Source organism: Cyclopterus lumpus, chromosome 15 (assembly GCF_009769545.1).
Source record: "Cyclopterus lumpus isolate fCycLum1 chromosome 15, fCycLum1.pri, whole genome shotgun sequence".
NCBI classification, from domain to species: Eukaryota; Metazoa; Chordata; class Actinopteri; order Perciformes; family Cyclopteridae; genus Cyclopterus; species Cyclopterus lumpus.
The window spans coordinates 16,728,136-16,743,201 of NC_046980.1; the positions used below are offsets into that span (position 1 = coordinate 16,728,136).

The window sequence follows — 15,066 nt, forward strand, 5'->3', positions numbered from 1 at the left end:
GAGCCAAACCCTTGTCTTTGACTTCTATCCGTCTGTGCAATACTCTCTAAATAGCTCTGTATTCAGTCTCAGTGGCCCTCTGAAGAAAACCCATCAAATAAGAATAACGGAAGACAATTCTTTTGTCTTAGTGTGGACAAATATCGTCCCAAGATGATGTTCAGGATACACATTGGCCCTGGACTGAGGACATGTTGAGACGTAGGTTTGGATCAGGGAGTGGCAGAGAGAGGATGCTGTGGGGAGCGGTGCACGGTCGAGGTGAGCTGCAGGCTGCCCTGCGGTGCATTCTTTCAGCCCGTGTGCAGCCAAAACATTTGATGAAAAGTGAAAGTGCAGTGAGGACTGTCATTCCCGCTTTTTCCAACCCCCTTGTCCTCCACTTTTCATCCCTTTGTTGCCCTTCCCTCGGGTCATTCATGTGAGGACAGGAGTGATGGTGCAGCTCCACCTTTGACCTCGGTCAGGTTCATTGTGCAGCAAATAAACTACCAGCCCATTCCCATCTCATACTTTATTAGTATAAACCCTCCCTTCAGAGTCCAGGACTAAAAACTACTAATATTTAAAAAAGATGAAGGGATGATGTTCACGATATATATCATGTTATAGTTGAAGGTAGTAATATGTTTTAGTCACCGGGCAAATGTCTCTAAATGACAGTGAGGTGAACTTCGACTGCACTTCAAGTGAACTCACACAGGACAATCCTGAATAATAAACTATTTTTAAAGGCCAGGCTGGGCGACTTTTAATATCTCAGCTGATAACGTGGATCAGTCGTAGGTGTTCACTCCCTATTTGCTATATAGTGCATAACATTTATGGTTAACCATTTTATATTGATTGTCAACATTTAGAGTATGGAAATGTATCCACTAGATAGTCCCCTTAACATTTCCACAATAGGATAAGAAATAGTGTCTATGAGTGAGTGTCCATAGACAGTGAGTGTCCAAAATCCCCAATTATTGCTATATAAATATGTATAGGGAGAACTGTTGAGCGCCTACTAGGAGTAGTGAATGAGTGAACAAGGGAGTGATTATGGTGACACAGCCGTAAACTACACTTAAACAAGAATACAGTCATGGCTGCTGCTGTCAGACTTTATGTTGGCACATCGGTGCCCTAAGCTAACAAGTTTTATATATATATATATATATATATATATATATATATATATATATATGTTTTGTTTTTTTTGTGATTAAAACTTAAAGAAACACATTGCGTGTGTTGATATTCTCGGTATATAATTCTTTGTTGGGGACAAAAAGTAAACAGTCAGCGTTGTCTTGATTACTTCCACACTTTAAAGGATTGTGGGCAAAGTTGTTCTTGTTCTCTAGCGTATCCATGTTTTCACTGAGCACAGTCATTATGCGACGCGCCAACGCACGTTATTAAAATTGATGTATTGTTGTAATCAATGACATTTATTTTGTCGACAAATAGCCCCAGCCCTAATTCATGTGGTCTAGGAAATACCAGTCTAGCAGTATGTGTCTTGAACAACTTATGGAACAAGTGTGTTTTCTTCAACATCAAAATTAGACAAAAGGGCTTATTATGGTTCTCTAGATGTAACTTTAATAAAGGACTTGTCTCCGTACTTGTCTTGTTGGACCTTAGTGCTGCGTTCGACACCATTGATCATGACATCCTATTACAGAGACTAGAACATTTGATTGGCATTAAAGGTACCGCACTAAGCTGGTTTAAATCCTATGTATCAGATCGATCTCAATTTGTATTATGTAAACGATGAAGCCTCGATGAACACCAACGTCACGGAGTTCCAATTTTATTCACCTTATATATGCTTCCTTGAGGCAATATTATCAGAAAACACTCCATAAACTTTCATTTTATGCAGATGATACTAAATTATATCTATCGATCAAGCCAGGGCTCAGGTTTGCCCTGGTCGAGTCCCTAGATATGCTGCTATAGGCCTAGACTGCTGGGGGACATCTGAGGATACACTGAGCTCCTCTCTTCTCTTTCTCCTTCTGTATGAATTAATGTCCCACTAATGCACATTATTAAACCCAGAGTCTTTGTGCTTTCTCGCCTCACAGGTTTCCCTGGATCGTGGTTTTATCTGGACCGTGGTCCTCCTGCCTCCTGCCTCCTGCTGACTCCCACCCTTCTTTATCTCCTTCTGTATGAATTCATGCACCATTAATGCACATTACTAACTTTGCTCCTTCTCCAGAGTCTTTGTGCTTTCCTGCCTCACAGGTTTACATGGATTGTGGTTTTATCTGGAACCTGGTCCTGCCCGACACTATTATTATTATTATTATTATTATTATTATTATTATTATTATTATTATTACCGGTAGTTGCATTGCAATCAGTATTGCCAATACTATTAATGCTTTTGTAATCATTGTTAAATCCACTTTTGCTGTTATTTTTGGTCGTTATATGAATCATTACTGTCATATTACTTGAATGTGTTGTAACTCTGTTATGTTCTTCATTCTGTACACATGACATCTCTATTACTTCTGTCCATCTGGGGAGAAGGATAGATTTACACACATTTGATGCATTACACTCAAGGGCAATAGCCTACTGACACAAAATACAGAACCCAACACCGATGGTTTTGTCAGGACATTTGGCTTTGAGAAATGAACTCTTCTGTCGACCAATTTGCTTGAAAGCTTCAATCCTTTATGAAGCTTCATCTCTCAATCATTAATCATAACAACCATTAACAAGAGGACTGACTGATTGCATTTTCATTTTGACACAAAAAGAGTGTGATAACATGTAAACGTAAATGCAATAGACTCCATAGTCCATTTACATTTGTGTCAGAGCATTAGATTCATTCAGCATTGATTGCTGTCAGGATGTAATGATAAATTCAACAAAATATCAGCCAACCCCACCATTAAATATTACTTGCATAAAATGATAATCTGGTTTCAATATAATTAGCAATATAAATGCTTCTTTCAGTAAGTTTTGCAAAACACACATCTCTGCATTGGCATTAGCAAAAGAACCTTGAAGGACTGAAACTGTTTGCAGAGTCACAGGTTTGCAGATCTGAACATGTTGGCATACATACTGTAAGCCTTCTTTGGCAATCTCAATAAAACATTTCAAATAAGGTTGTTGATGGATGTGAAATATGACCTCTAATACGCCTTCAATCCACGTCGACAGTACCAAAACGTGTCTAGAGCTCAAACCTTTTAACTTGTTCATTCCCTCATTACAGAAGCCAATTTTAGAGTGATCGCCAGTAGATTTAATGTACACTTGTTTATAATGGTTCATTTAACATAGTGTTCTCCAGCATTTGATTACACATCAGTGTCAACGTGTGCTGGACATCAGAATCTATCAAAGACATCCTGGTGAAATGAGCAAACGGTTCAGGAACAGCAAGAAAACTTGGAGATGACTGCAGTGACTATTAGATGTCTTAGTTTAGGATTCTGATATATCATAGGGTAGCGCAGCACCAAGGGTTATAAAGTTTAATGTGCACCATTGAAGCATCCTGTGTAAATCACTGTGTAATTAAAGTAAAGTGTGAATTAACCTCTGCAATGTGCACAGTGGAACGACTGATAACTGCCATCCGTATTGCAGTAATCCAAGCCTGGCAGCCATAGAGCTTGTTTCCACAGTGAGAGGTGTATTTAACGATCATGAAAGATAATTAATAAGCATGAATGAAGAGCATGTGTGGCTGCTTTTTGTGATTAATGATATACTGTACATAACACTGAACAACATTTTGAAAATGTACAAAAGAGTTGCTTGCAGTGATGGATCTACAGAGAATTATCACCTGAATCTGCAGCTTCCCTCAACTTTTTGGAGTTTTGTAACGAGTTGCCAAAATCGAGCACTTTAACAGGTCTCCTGCAGGCAGGGCAGGAAAGGATCACGTTGCTACCTGTGATCAGATGAATAACTGGGCTGATATAACACCAGGAGGCATTATTTATGGGACATATGCCCCTGGGATCCTCAAAGGATGAGTCAATTTATAGTATCCTTCCTTCGGATCCTTTCATTACTCAGATTTATTATCAAATTGTAAATTTGAACTAGATTTCAAAACAGATTGTGATGAGTAATGGTTTTAATTTAGGCAGTGAAGGCCAGAGGAGTGTTTATTTGGTCTGTTGGCTCATCTGTTCTATCAGCGACAGACACTGTTAACATACAATACCATGTGGTTGGTATTTTAAGTGGATGCCTGGACCTTGCCAGGTGTTCTACAGATGGGTGTTGAACTCCTCGGTGAGTCCCTACAAACCGTCTGATATGCTGACCAGCTGGTCATGGAAGCGCTTCGTTTCAAGTAAGACCAGACAGAAATTTGAACCGTCGTATATAAAATGAACTAGAGAAAGTAGCTGAACACAATGTCTGTGAATAAACAAAAATCAAAATGTATTGGGGTTTCCATGACACAACACCATGGAAACCTTGGGAAACGTATTCACTTTCTTGCCAAGAGTTACTTTTATATCACTTTGTATTCTGAAAAATTATGTGTCAGAAGCGTTTTGCTGCCTGTCATCCAAAGCCTGCTGGCATACTCCAACCCTAACCCTCTGTGACCCTAAATGTGAATTACCGCAATATGTACATTTATTTTTCATAGCATCTAAAGTAATGTCATTGTTTTAGTGCATTCACATTTCTGCCATGTCCTATATCCTCAAAATATTTAGAACTACATCTGAAATCCAGTAATTGATAACCAAAGGCATTGAAGGCTCCACATTCACCCAGCGGTCAGAAGGTCAGTTCTTAATTAGGCTCAAACAGGCATGAATCATGGGTAATCAAAGTGTCATCTTTCAGGATAACTAGTTGAGGGAGCGGATAATGGTCTGGCCCACTAACCTTCTGTCGCACAAGGGTCAACTCAGCGACCCTGATGGCGAGTCAGGACAGCTGAGAACATCCATTGTTGTTAACGGGGTCACGCTTTTCTAAAGAGACTGCCGGCTACTCGAGCTAATCATCAGTGGAAGCAGAAGCCACAGTCTGTCAGACATTAAACAGTTGGCCATGCAGAAAGGATGTCAATTACAGATCCTTGGAAATCTCTGAAGGTATGAGTGTTCGATTTAGTTCTCCTTTTGGAAAAGAGACACGTTTTTTTGCATTTGATTATGTCCATAGCCCAACAGGATGTACAGTTGAATTTTATAATTATCATTTTTGCATCCCTATTTTGACAAAATATCCCCTCATGTCAAAAATGATGTGCAGACCCCTTCGGGAATGGTGTGTATTCAACCCTCAATAAGACCTACTTGCATAAGTTACCTGCTTAGACAAACTCTCTGGAGGAGAAATTGGAAACTGGACACAGTGCCCAAATAAATGTTTGCATGCGGTTCAGAGCCAAAGATCTTGAACCACAAAACCAATCCACATGGCTCATTGGGCTCGACACAGAGCCTGTGTTCACTAGTTGCTTTTAAATTCATACTGCACCATTCATCTATTCTTTTCCTATGGGGTTTATCATGGGGTATTATCCAAAAAGCATGCTAGACAACAGTGCAGCTCCTTTCTACTGAATATATGAGTTGCAGATAAAACTAATGACACCAAGTGTTCTTTTCCTGTGTTGAAGTTCAACAGGATAGCAAAACAAAAGCTCCGTAACGCCATGCACTTGATTTGACGTAATTATATTTTAAGCAGTAACCTTCTGCCTTGTAAGTGTAAAGAAATGTGAAGGTGCAGGTGAAAGAGGGACAACAGTCCAGTCTTTGTGGTAAAGTCACTGCATGAACTGTGCGCTTCACTGAGGGATTTTACAAACGAGCATTTCAGAAACCTCAGAGCCATGGATCTCTCAAGTGGGGTTATCACACTGTCAAGGTCTTACCACACATATAAAGTATAATATTCATATCATCCAAATGAGGAATGTAGACCTTTTTGTACTTTTTATCTGCAACATCATGCATGTGCTGTATTAATTGCATCATCTGTAGCTTACACGGTAAGATGAATAGCTGGGACAACGTGTAAGATTCAATATCACTCCTAAGAGATTCAAACCCTTTGAGAAGGAGGTGGGGACATGCTGTGGGCAGGCAGAAGTGGTTACTGGACCATTGCCATCTTCACCAGCAAGCCAGCTGAATGTCTTTAAAAAGGTTGTACTTTTTTCCTTTTTTTTTCTTTTCACATTAAATCATCTTATCTAGCTGCTTTGAGCTTTGTATGTTTAGAGGTCATAAGTCCACCAGCCTCTATGGAGGCAACACATTAACAAGGTCAGATTTTGACAAACCTCCTTGAACAAACTTTGTCACAAATGTCCTCTTGACAACTGGAGGCCAACATCTTGCGTCTTTAAATAGCTGTGAACTAAAAGGCAGTATAGATTTATTTTTACTGCCGTGAAGGACACACTTTACCAATATCATGCAAAGATTGACCCACAAAATGACAGGCAAGCCATTTACCTCCGCAATGTGTGGAGCCTTCATACAAGCAGTCCCTGTGTGTCTCGTTTAGTGACAGGGAGAGAGAAAGTGTGTACACCGTTTTAGGCCGATCCCGTACTGGTCTCTTGACCTGGTGAATGTCCTCTGTGAAGAGAGGCTTTGTTGCCCTCAGACAGCTCGCAGCCTTTAACACACACCTTCATAATAGTATCTGTGTCTGTGATTTTCCGTTTGGAAAGTTGTGAGCTTTTAACCTCACATCCCAGGCTTCGCACGACACACAGGAGAGTAATCATCATAAGCCTAATGATACACTGGCAACACTATGGCTGCACTATGACCGGCAAGCTTCACACACACACACACACACACACACACACACACACACACACACACACACACACACACACACACACACACACACACACACACACCACACACACACACACACACACACACACCAGCTAAGCTAATCTTGTTATCACCCTATAAGATGCAAACACCTGAACAGTACACTGTGCAATGTTACTGCTTCGCTTTGCAAACTAAATATGTAAAAATATGCAGCGGTGGATGTTTGCCAGAAATAGAGCATACATGTCGAGGACGACTATGGTCCCGCCTTCACACTCCTTAGCACCTGCTGAATGCAGGTTCCTGTTTGGCCTTTGACCTGTTATCTTAGCGGCAGCAACATCTCAGTAGCAGCTGTCCTCAACACGAGAAGCGCTGCTCACTTGATGCCAGACAGACTGATCTCCTCACTTTCACTGTACAATGATGGCCTTCCTAACAACTCTAGGTATGAGGATCATTCATGGAAATTGCGTTAACAATGATGCCATGACTTCACATTAGAGACAATAACACTTGTCACGCAGCAGACTTGCACCTCAACATCTGGCACTGTGAGTTGTGCCTCCCACAACCATTATCACATTATCCCCTTTCACCAGAAGACTCAACAGAGGCATCAGAAAACCTCTCAGTCTCTCTGGGCTGCGTGCACAGGGATCACTGCAGAGCGGAAGCTGTGTCGTATGGCGTCTCTGGGTAGTGGTGAGCGATGACTGAGTTTAGTGTTTGCATTTGTGACAGTTGGGGTCAGAGGTTCACTTTCCCCTCAGCTCCGTCTCTCTCTCCGGACTGGCTTTCCGAGGCTCAAAGAAAAGGTTTGATGAGGAGGACTCGGAAGCACCGAGGCATCTGGCAGCAGCGGCGGCCCTTCCCTCCACATCCTGAGGGCCAGCAGAGCTGCTCTGTGGCGGCCAGAGGAAGAAAACAAGGTGCACACTGTGATCTGAACACAGACTGGGGGGGTTCAGGTTAACCCTGCTGTATATGGGTTGCCACAGAGAAACTCACTGTGACAAGGAGAAAGTTGGAGGAGGGTACATGTGGTGCAATTGTAAGTTTGCACACAACAAAAGGGTTTAAATCAATAAAAATAAATCTGCACGCTTTAGTGAAATCCCCAAACTCTTCTCGAATAAATTATATAATACTTTAATCTTCAAGTGCTAAATGTTCTCACAGGGAATTTGATGGTGCACACATACGCTCACGCAGTCTTAGTTATACTTTATATGATACTTCTGGCCTTATGTACATTTAGATGAATGTTTGCACTGCAAGTCATCACCTGCGTGACCCTTTTCTGATGTCATTAGTTAACATTAGAACATGTCTCTGGAGATGAGATGCTCCAGACAATATAAAGTGACAAGATGTTTCTCCATGTTGCCTTTATTTGAACAAACAATATTGGTGAAGTTTGGAATAAACATTTTGGGAATATACGCTTATTGGCTTTCTTGCAGAGAGTTACATGAGAAGCTTGATACTGCTCTTATATCTGTACAGTATGAAGTGGTTTCCAGTCTTTTTGCTCAGCTAAGTTAACTGACTAAGTCTTATTTCTTCAATTGTTTTTAGTAAGTTTCCCTTATCAATACCTAATTTGCTGATGGTAAGATGTGCTAAGAAGTAACAAATTTGGACATTTCATGTCACAAAAGAGTGAATGACTTAATTTTCTTTTTTTCTTTTGTTTACTTTAACTTTTGTTACAAATGTGTTTGGCTGAGAATTGCACATACTATGTAACTTTAAATGTTATTCTTGAGGAAAATTCAAACATCCAACTTCACATAAGTTTGCTGCTAAACACAACTGCATCGCATACAAATATGTATGTGAATCTGCAGCAGGCAAAAAAATATTACTTTGTGATATGATAAATAATTAAATAGGTTTGGACTCGTCTTTGTGTGAAATGAGCCTTAGAGGAAATCCCCCCCGCAAATATAATTTACATTAGTGGACCGGCTGACTAGACATTTACCCTTTGGCTTGGATTTTCACCCAAAATCTCTATCTGCTTAGTTGCTAAGAAATAGACAGGATTACAGGTGTAATCATTTGGACAGTGAGTGGGGAGGTATTAGTGACTGCGTCTAAGCTGGATTTAAAATGAACTGACTGGACATTCCCCTTGATGTAACACAGTTGTGTCTACTGAAAGCAGAGGAGAGCAGACCTACTGTTGAGGACATCTCGGATTCATGCCTTAGCATCAAAAACTCAGGCCATGGAAATAACGTTGAAGGATTTTCCTGTGAAGGTTATGAATATTCCATGGAGGAATAATAACCTCAGTAATATGAATGCAGACCCCCCTCTGTCCGAACAAGGAGAAACTCTCATTGGAGTCTATCTGTTAGTGTTGGGTAAGTCAACCATCATCTACTGGACTGTCCAAAACGTTATAATGTCAATGAAACAACAAACAAAAACCAGGGTTGTGCCTCATGATTCTGGAGGCCAGTGCACCGCTGACACAGACAGTGTGGTCTGTCTGCTGGTGGATTTTGAGTAACACAGACTGAAAAGACAAGGTATCTCTTGGCTTTTTGCCACTGTTATCCAACGAAAGAGGAGTAGCGCTACTCTGGTCTCTGGTCTCTGTTCTATAATGACACATGTTGAGTAGTTTAGCAGCTAACACAATAAAAGGGTCAGGAACGAGCAACAGTTGGATGCAACATATTATACCTCTGTAGTCTCCTCAATTTAACTCTGCTCTAATATGTCCCACTCTATTGACTGTACTTTGCTATACTATCCACTCTATTATACTCTACTCTATTGTCACTGTACTACACTATACTACACTAAATGCCATGATACTATATATAAACGTGAAACATATGCAGTTATAATTCCAGGTGATACAATACTACTCTACTCTACTATTCTGCATTATGCTATTGTATACTAAGCTATACTAGAATTGAATGTAATTCAATATAATATAATACAATACACTTTTCTAAGCTATACTAAAATGTTATGATGTTTGTATCTACTATACAGATATATTACTATACTATAACTCTACTTTGTTGTACTTTATGATACAATACTCTACCCACAATTGCTACATAACTCAAGACAATTCTATACTCTGTTCCACTCTTTTCTATTTTATTTTATCATACTATAAAATAATGTGATCCACATGTATACTCTACACTAATCTACTACTATACTATACAATACCGTACTATAGTATACACAACTCTACTGTTTTAGTCTTTTTTCCAGGTAATCTAATGTACTTTACTATACCAATTAATATGTGGGTCACTAAGTATTCACTGAATATGCTTATATGTGCTTCTCTATAGGATGGCTGTCCTGGTTTGGAAACAGTTTAGTGATGTTTGTCCTGTACAGACAGCGAGCCTCGCTTCAGTCAACAGATTTCCTCACTTTAAATCTTGCCATCTCTGATGCGAGCATCTCCATATTTGGCTACTCCAGAGGGATCCTGGAAATTTTCAATATCTTCAAGGATGATGGGTATGTAATCACCTGGATCTGGACCTGCCAGGTAAAAGCCGCATTAAGACAATACTTGGTTTTAAAGAGTTTTATTTGAAAGAATAACTTATTATTGATTTAATACATTATATATATATATACCGGTATATATATATATACATTTCCAACCAAATGTAAATTGCTTTGCCAATTACAGCATTAACAATTAGTTAATGGGTTGGTTCGAAATGGCCAGACTAATCAATCTGTGGTAGTCTTACAGTAAAGTGTGTGTGTTTGTGTGTGTGTGTGTGTGTGTGTGTGTGTGTGCGTGTGTGTGTGTGTGTGTGTGTGTGTGTGTGTGTGTGTGTATGTGTGTGTGTCAGGGATTATGCTAGTAGCCATGTGGGCTGGAGGTTAAATCTATAATAAGATTACCACTGTGGAGGCCTTTAAATGGGGAAACTCTTCGAGCAGCATGGCACCTGTCAAACACGAAACAAATAAGAACTGCAGACACGATTGCATGATTTGATCACATGCTCCTATGTTACTAGAGAATTTCTATGTTTTTCTCCTCCCACAGTCTCAGCTTGAAATTAAATAGTTGCCATACTTTGACTTGGAATTCGTCCAGGGTGTTTTTCTTGCTCAAGGCTGTGGTGGAAACCGTGATATCTGTGATTGAACGAAAACAAGCCGGTGTAACCAGAACACTTTCAGTCTCAAGAGTGTAAATCCCAAAACCTGGGTGAGAGAGATATTGCAAATCAATGCCTGCTGCTTTTACACTTCAGTACAGCCACTGGAACGATCTCATCTCTCAGGCATCCAATCTCAGGTTTTCAGGTGAAGGAGAAATATTGTCATAGCAGCAGTGCGCCCCTCTCATTGCACCTTCCCCTGGGAGGGTGATAGAGGTAAATGAGGGGAAAGTAAGAGGAGACAGAAATAGAGGATAGAAACAGGAACGTGAAGCAGACAGGCATGCCAGGAGCATTTGCAGATTACTGCATGGAGCATGATGGGACACGAACAGTTGAAAGCCGAGCCAGATCCCAGTGTGTTGCACCCTGTGGGACAGGACATTACTCAATATGACACAACCTTATGGGACCCTTTGATGTAGCAAAGGGAAGTACAGTGTCAAAGCAGCGTATGAAATACAACTGTGAATTTAAGTCATTACTTTTCTGATACCTGTTCTATGGTCCAACATATTTTCTTGTGAGCCAAGTCAGACACCAGAAGTGAACCGCTATACTGTGAGATGATCTGGGAGGACCAAATTTCAAGAAGCCACCTGCCTAAATTATTTTTAAAAGTATAAGATTTGCAGAATTTCAACCGTACAGACTTAGACTTCGGCAGACCAATAATTGGCCAAATTTGAGGGTCAAAAAACATGACGACTGACAGTAATAGGATTAGGACTAAGGAAGATCAAGAGAGCAATCAGTAAGGGACCTTAAATGATCCATGTCCCCTGGAAATGGCACAGCAAGGAGCTGGGTGTCGCACAGTTGGAGCCAGTCTGAAACACAGTAGCATAATTCCCTTTAAGGAGAGCTGTATTTAAAAGATCATCTTCTCAAACAACGGACTGAATGCTAAAAAGCTTCAAGGCTTACCATTGGCAGTCATTGAACGGTTTTCTCCACCAAATTTTTGTAGAAATCAAGGTTAACTCTATTAACAGCGATAATGAAATTCCTAAGTGCTGATCGTACAAGTTACAAAGCCAGCAGCTCACATCAGGAAATGCTCTGGGTCTGGAGCATATCAGCTAAAAGACAGGGCGTGTCCTTCAGCTGCAGCATCTCCATCAGTCCAAAGCTAGCCTGGAACTATTAGGCAGACAATGGATCGAAGCCCCAAGGCTTCAAAGATCGTTCCAGGACGTGATTCACTAACCACTATCTCGGTTTTCCTCTAGGTAGACGGTTTCTTCACTTTGCTCTTTGGCCTCGCGAGTATCAACACATTGACCGTCATCAGCATCACCAGATACATCAAGGGATGTCACCCAAACAAAGGTGAGATCTCACATCCCTGAATTCAACTGAGAGAACATAAAGAAAGCTTCAGACCAGCGTCTCACCCGCCTCACATTCCAGCAGTTCTTATCTCACTGAAAAGTGTGCTTTTGAGTGATAATAAAACCTTATTATTGACTTCAGCTGTGGGAATTACTACCACTTGTCTCCAGCAATTCCATCTTGACAACATGTCATTAAGTTAACTTGAGGTGACATTTTCTATTTACGGGTGTAAGTGATGCTGAAGAATGTCTTAATTGTATGGAAATGAGGTTGAGCAACGGCCTGTGTTGTCAGCAAGTGTTTTCAGTGTGTTTGTTTCTGATCATAAAATGTGTGTTTTTCTTTTACAATGGTGGTTAAGCTATCAACACTGGTGGTACATGTGGGATATCATCAAATGCGTTGTGCGCCAGAGTGCAGCTGTAACTCCTGCAAACAGCAAAAGAGAGGGATGTAAATCCGATTAAGAAAATAAAATGCAACATCATTTTAGGTCCAAATGAAAAGAATTTAGGCCAGGTAGACTTCCAGGACTCCAAGCATCCATACAGTGTTGGCAATCATCTGTCACACACTGTATTGCACCTCTTGTGGAATATTGACATAAGATGTGTGAGTGCTGCTCAGAAATTTATTTTCTTTCTTGCCCTGAACACAAAGCTATGCGTACTTGGTCCACAGAGGTTCTTTTCAGTCGCAGATGTTTGAAAAGGCTGTTAATATGAGAAAAGAGCTCATTGTTCAATAAATGTCACAGTCTTGACATTCATAACAAGTCAAGAATGCTGCATCTTCAAGTGCCTCTCACTTTTTTCCGCCCCGGGGTTCTCAAAAGTCCAAACATTGAACCTTTTCAAACAGCAAACAATCACAATCTCTGTTCCATAACCTGGGAATATTGTGTTGTACTCATTGTCCTTGCTGTGTGTTTCCACAGCGTACTGTATCAGCCTTAACACCATTGCCGTATCGCTCATCTGCATTTGGACCGGAGCGATGTTTTGGTCCGTCGCTCCTCTGCTGGGCTGGGGTAGCTTCACCGGTCTGTTCTCACACACTGACCCAGAAGAAAGGAGTATACGACTTTATTTTAAAAACATGGATCTAAACTCTGTGTCTTCTGTTTCTCAGATCGAGGTTATGGCACCTGTGAGGTGGACTGGTCCAAAGCCAATTACTCCACCATCCACAAGTCCTACATAATCTCCATCCTAATCTTCTGCTTTTTCATCCCTGTGATGATTATGCTCTTCTCCTACGTCTCCATTATCAACACAGTGAAAAGCACTAATGCCATGTCAGCTGACGGTTTCCTCACCACCCGTCAAAGGAAGGTGGAGAGAGATGTCACAAGGGTAGGGAAAACAATAGTTTGTTTGTGTGGTTTATCTTGGAGAGACTATTGGACAAATAAAATGAGACTCTTTAAATAGCTTCTTAAAAGTGCCCTGTCTGTAATAAACCTTATCTCACGGTATTCCAACTGTTGCATCATGTTCCTCTACAGATTTCCATTGTAATCTGCACAGCTTTCATCATGGCCTGGTCCCCATATGCAGTGGTGTCTATGTGGTCAGCCTGGGGCTTCCATGTGCCCAGCACGACCAGCATCATCACCCGTCTCTTCGCCAAGTCTGCCAGCTTCTACAACCCGCTCATCTACTTCGGCATGAGCTCCAAGTTTCGCAAGGACATCTCTGTGCTGCTGCCGTGCACACAAGAGCACAGGGAGGTGGTGCATCTGCAACACTTTAAAAACATCAAACCCAAGGCTGAGGCCCCGCCACCACCTGCATCATTTCCCGCCCAGAAGCTGGAGGCGAAATACGCCGCATCCAATCCTGACAGCGACTCAGGGGTAAACAGCCCTCCTCAGACTCCTCCAACTGACCCACAGGGGGTCTACAACATTGACCTGCCCTCACACATTGAAACATCAGAGTACTGGTGTGACAGGTTCTGAGGACCAATGCTTGAATTACACGGGGAGGTTGAGAATATTTTGGTATTTTTTGGTCTTACCCGTGTTAATAAACTGTATGTGTAACCAATGTTCTGAAATTGTTTTCTGAATCTGATTTCACACTTGATGAAACAAGAGTTTTCATCTCCAGCTTCTTTTTCTTTTTTAAAGCGATCATTCAATTCATTCAATCCAAATTGTTAGCAGCGACATATAGCGTGCAGCATCGCATAACTGATTTACCTGAATATTCTCATAACTATCCCCTGGTGGGATGTGCAGTCAGTAATGTAGTGAGACAGATGTAAGATACCATCTGGAAACACTGAACTGCCCGCAGTTCAACTGAAGCATGATATGGCACAACATTCTACCATTTCTCTCACTGCCCCTGAGGGCACTCGTGCCAACAGATCTCATATAAATGCATCGTTCCCTGATAAATGCCAGACTTCACTTCCACTTGCCTATAATTGTGTAATTTTACGTCTCCATTAACTCAAGCCTCACGTCTGTTATTGCAGGGGGGCTCTATTTTGTTTACAGAAATCATAAAACTAATCCACTGTTCCATGCATGTGGTGGATGTATTTCTGCTGACAAGCTGGCACTGTTGAAAGAGAAATGAGTCACCCTGAACTTTTTTTTTCTAGCAACATCAAGACAATTATCTACTTCAAGGCTTAATTTTAAAAAAAGAAAAGAAAAGAAAAGGCTCCTGAGGTGGTTTCGGCTTTTCTGCAAATACAATAATCACACGCACAATGAGCTCTTT

General features: G+C 40.9%; 1 protein-coding gene across 1 annotated transcript; it reads left to right on the forward strand.

Annotated features, from left to right (window-relative positions):
* The first annotated feature begins 9,051 nt into the window (after positions 1-9,051).
* LOC117744314 (opsin-5-like) lies at positions 9,052-14,291 on the forward strand. The gene is made up of 6 exons (XM_034552511.1): positions 9,052-9,190; positions 10,151-10,356; positions 12,223-12,322; positions 13,266-13,370; positions 13,460-13,683; positions 13,836-14,291. Exons 1-6 carry the CDS (start codon positions 9,052-9,054, stop codon positions 14,289-14,291), a joined length of 1,230 nt encoding a protein of 409 aa, XP_034408402.1.
* Positions 14,292-15,066: the final 775 nt, after the last annotated feature.

Excerpts from the sequence above, each read along its gene's own strand:
- LOC117744314 (XM_034552511.1), top strand. The coding sequence starts at position 9,052 with ATGGAAATAACGTTGAAGGATTTTCCTGTGAAGGTTATGAATATTCCA. Across the intron at positions 10,357-12,222 it reads CCTGGATCTGGACCTGCCAG|GTAGACGGTTTCTTCACTTT; the intron begins GTAAAAGCCGCA and ends GTTTTCCTCTAG. Across the intron at positions 13,371-13,459 it reads GGGCTGGGGTAGCTTCACCG|ATCGAGGTTATGGCACCTGT; the intron begins GTCTGTTCTCAC and ends TCTGTTTCTCAG.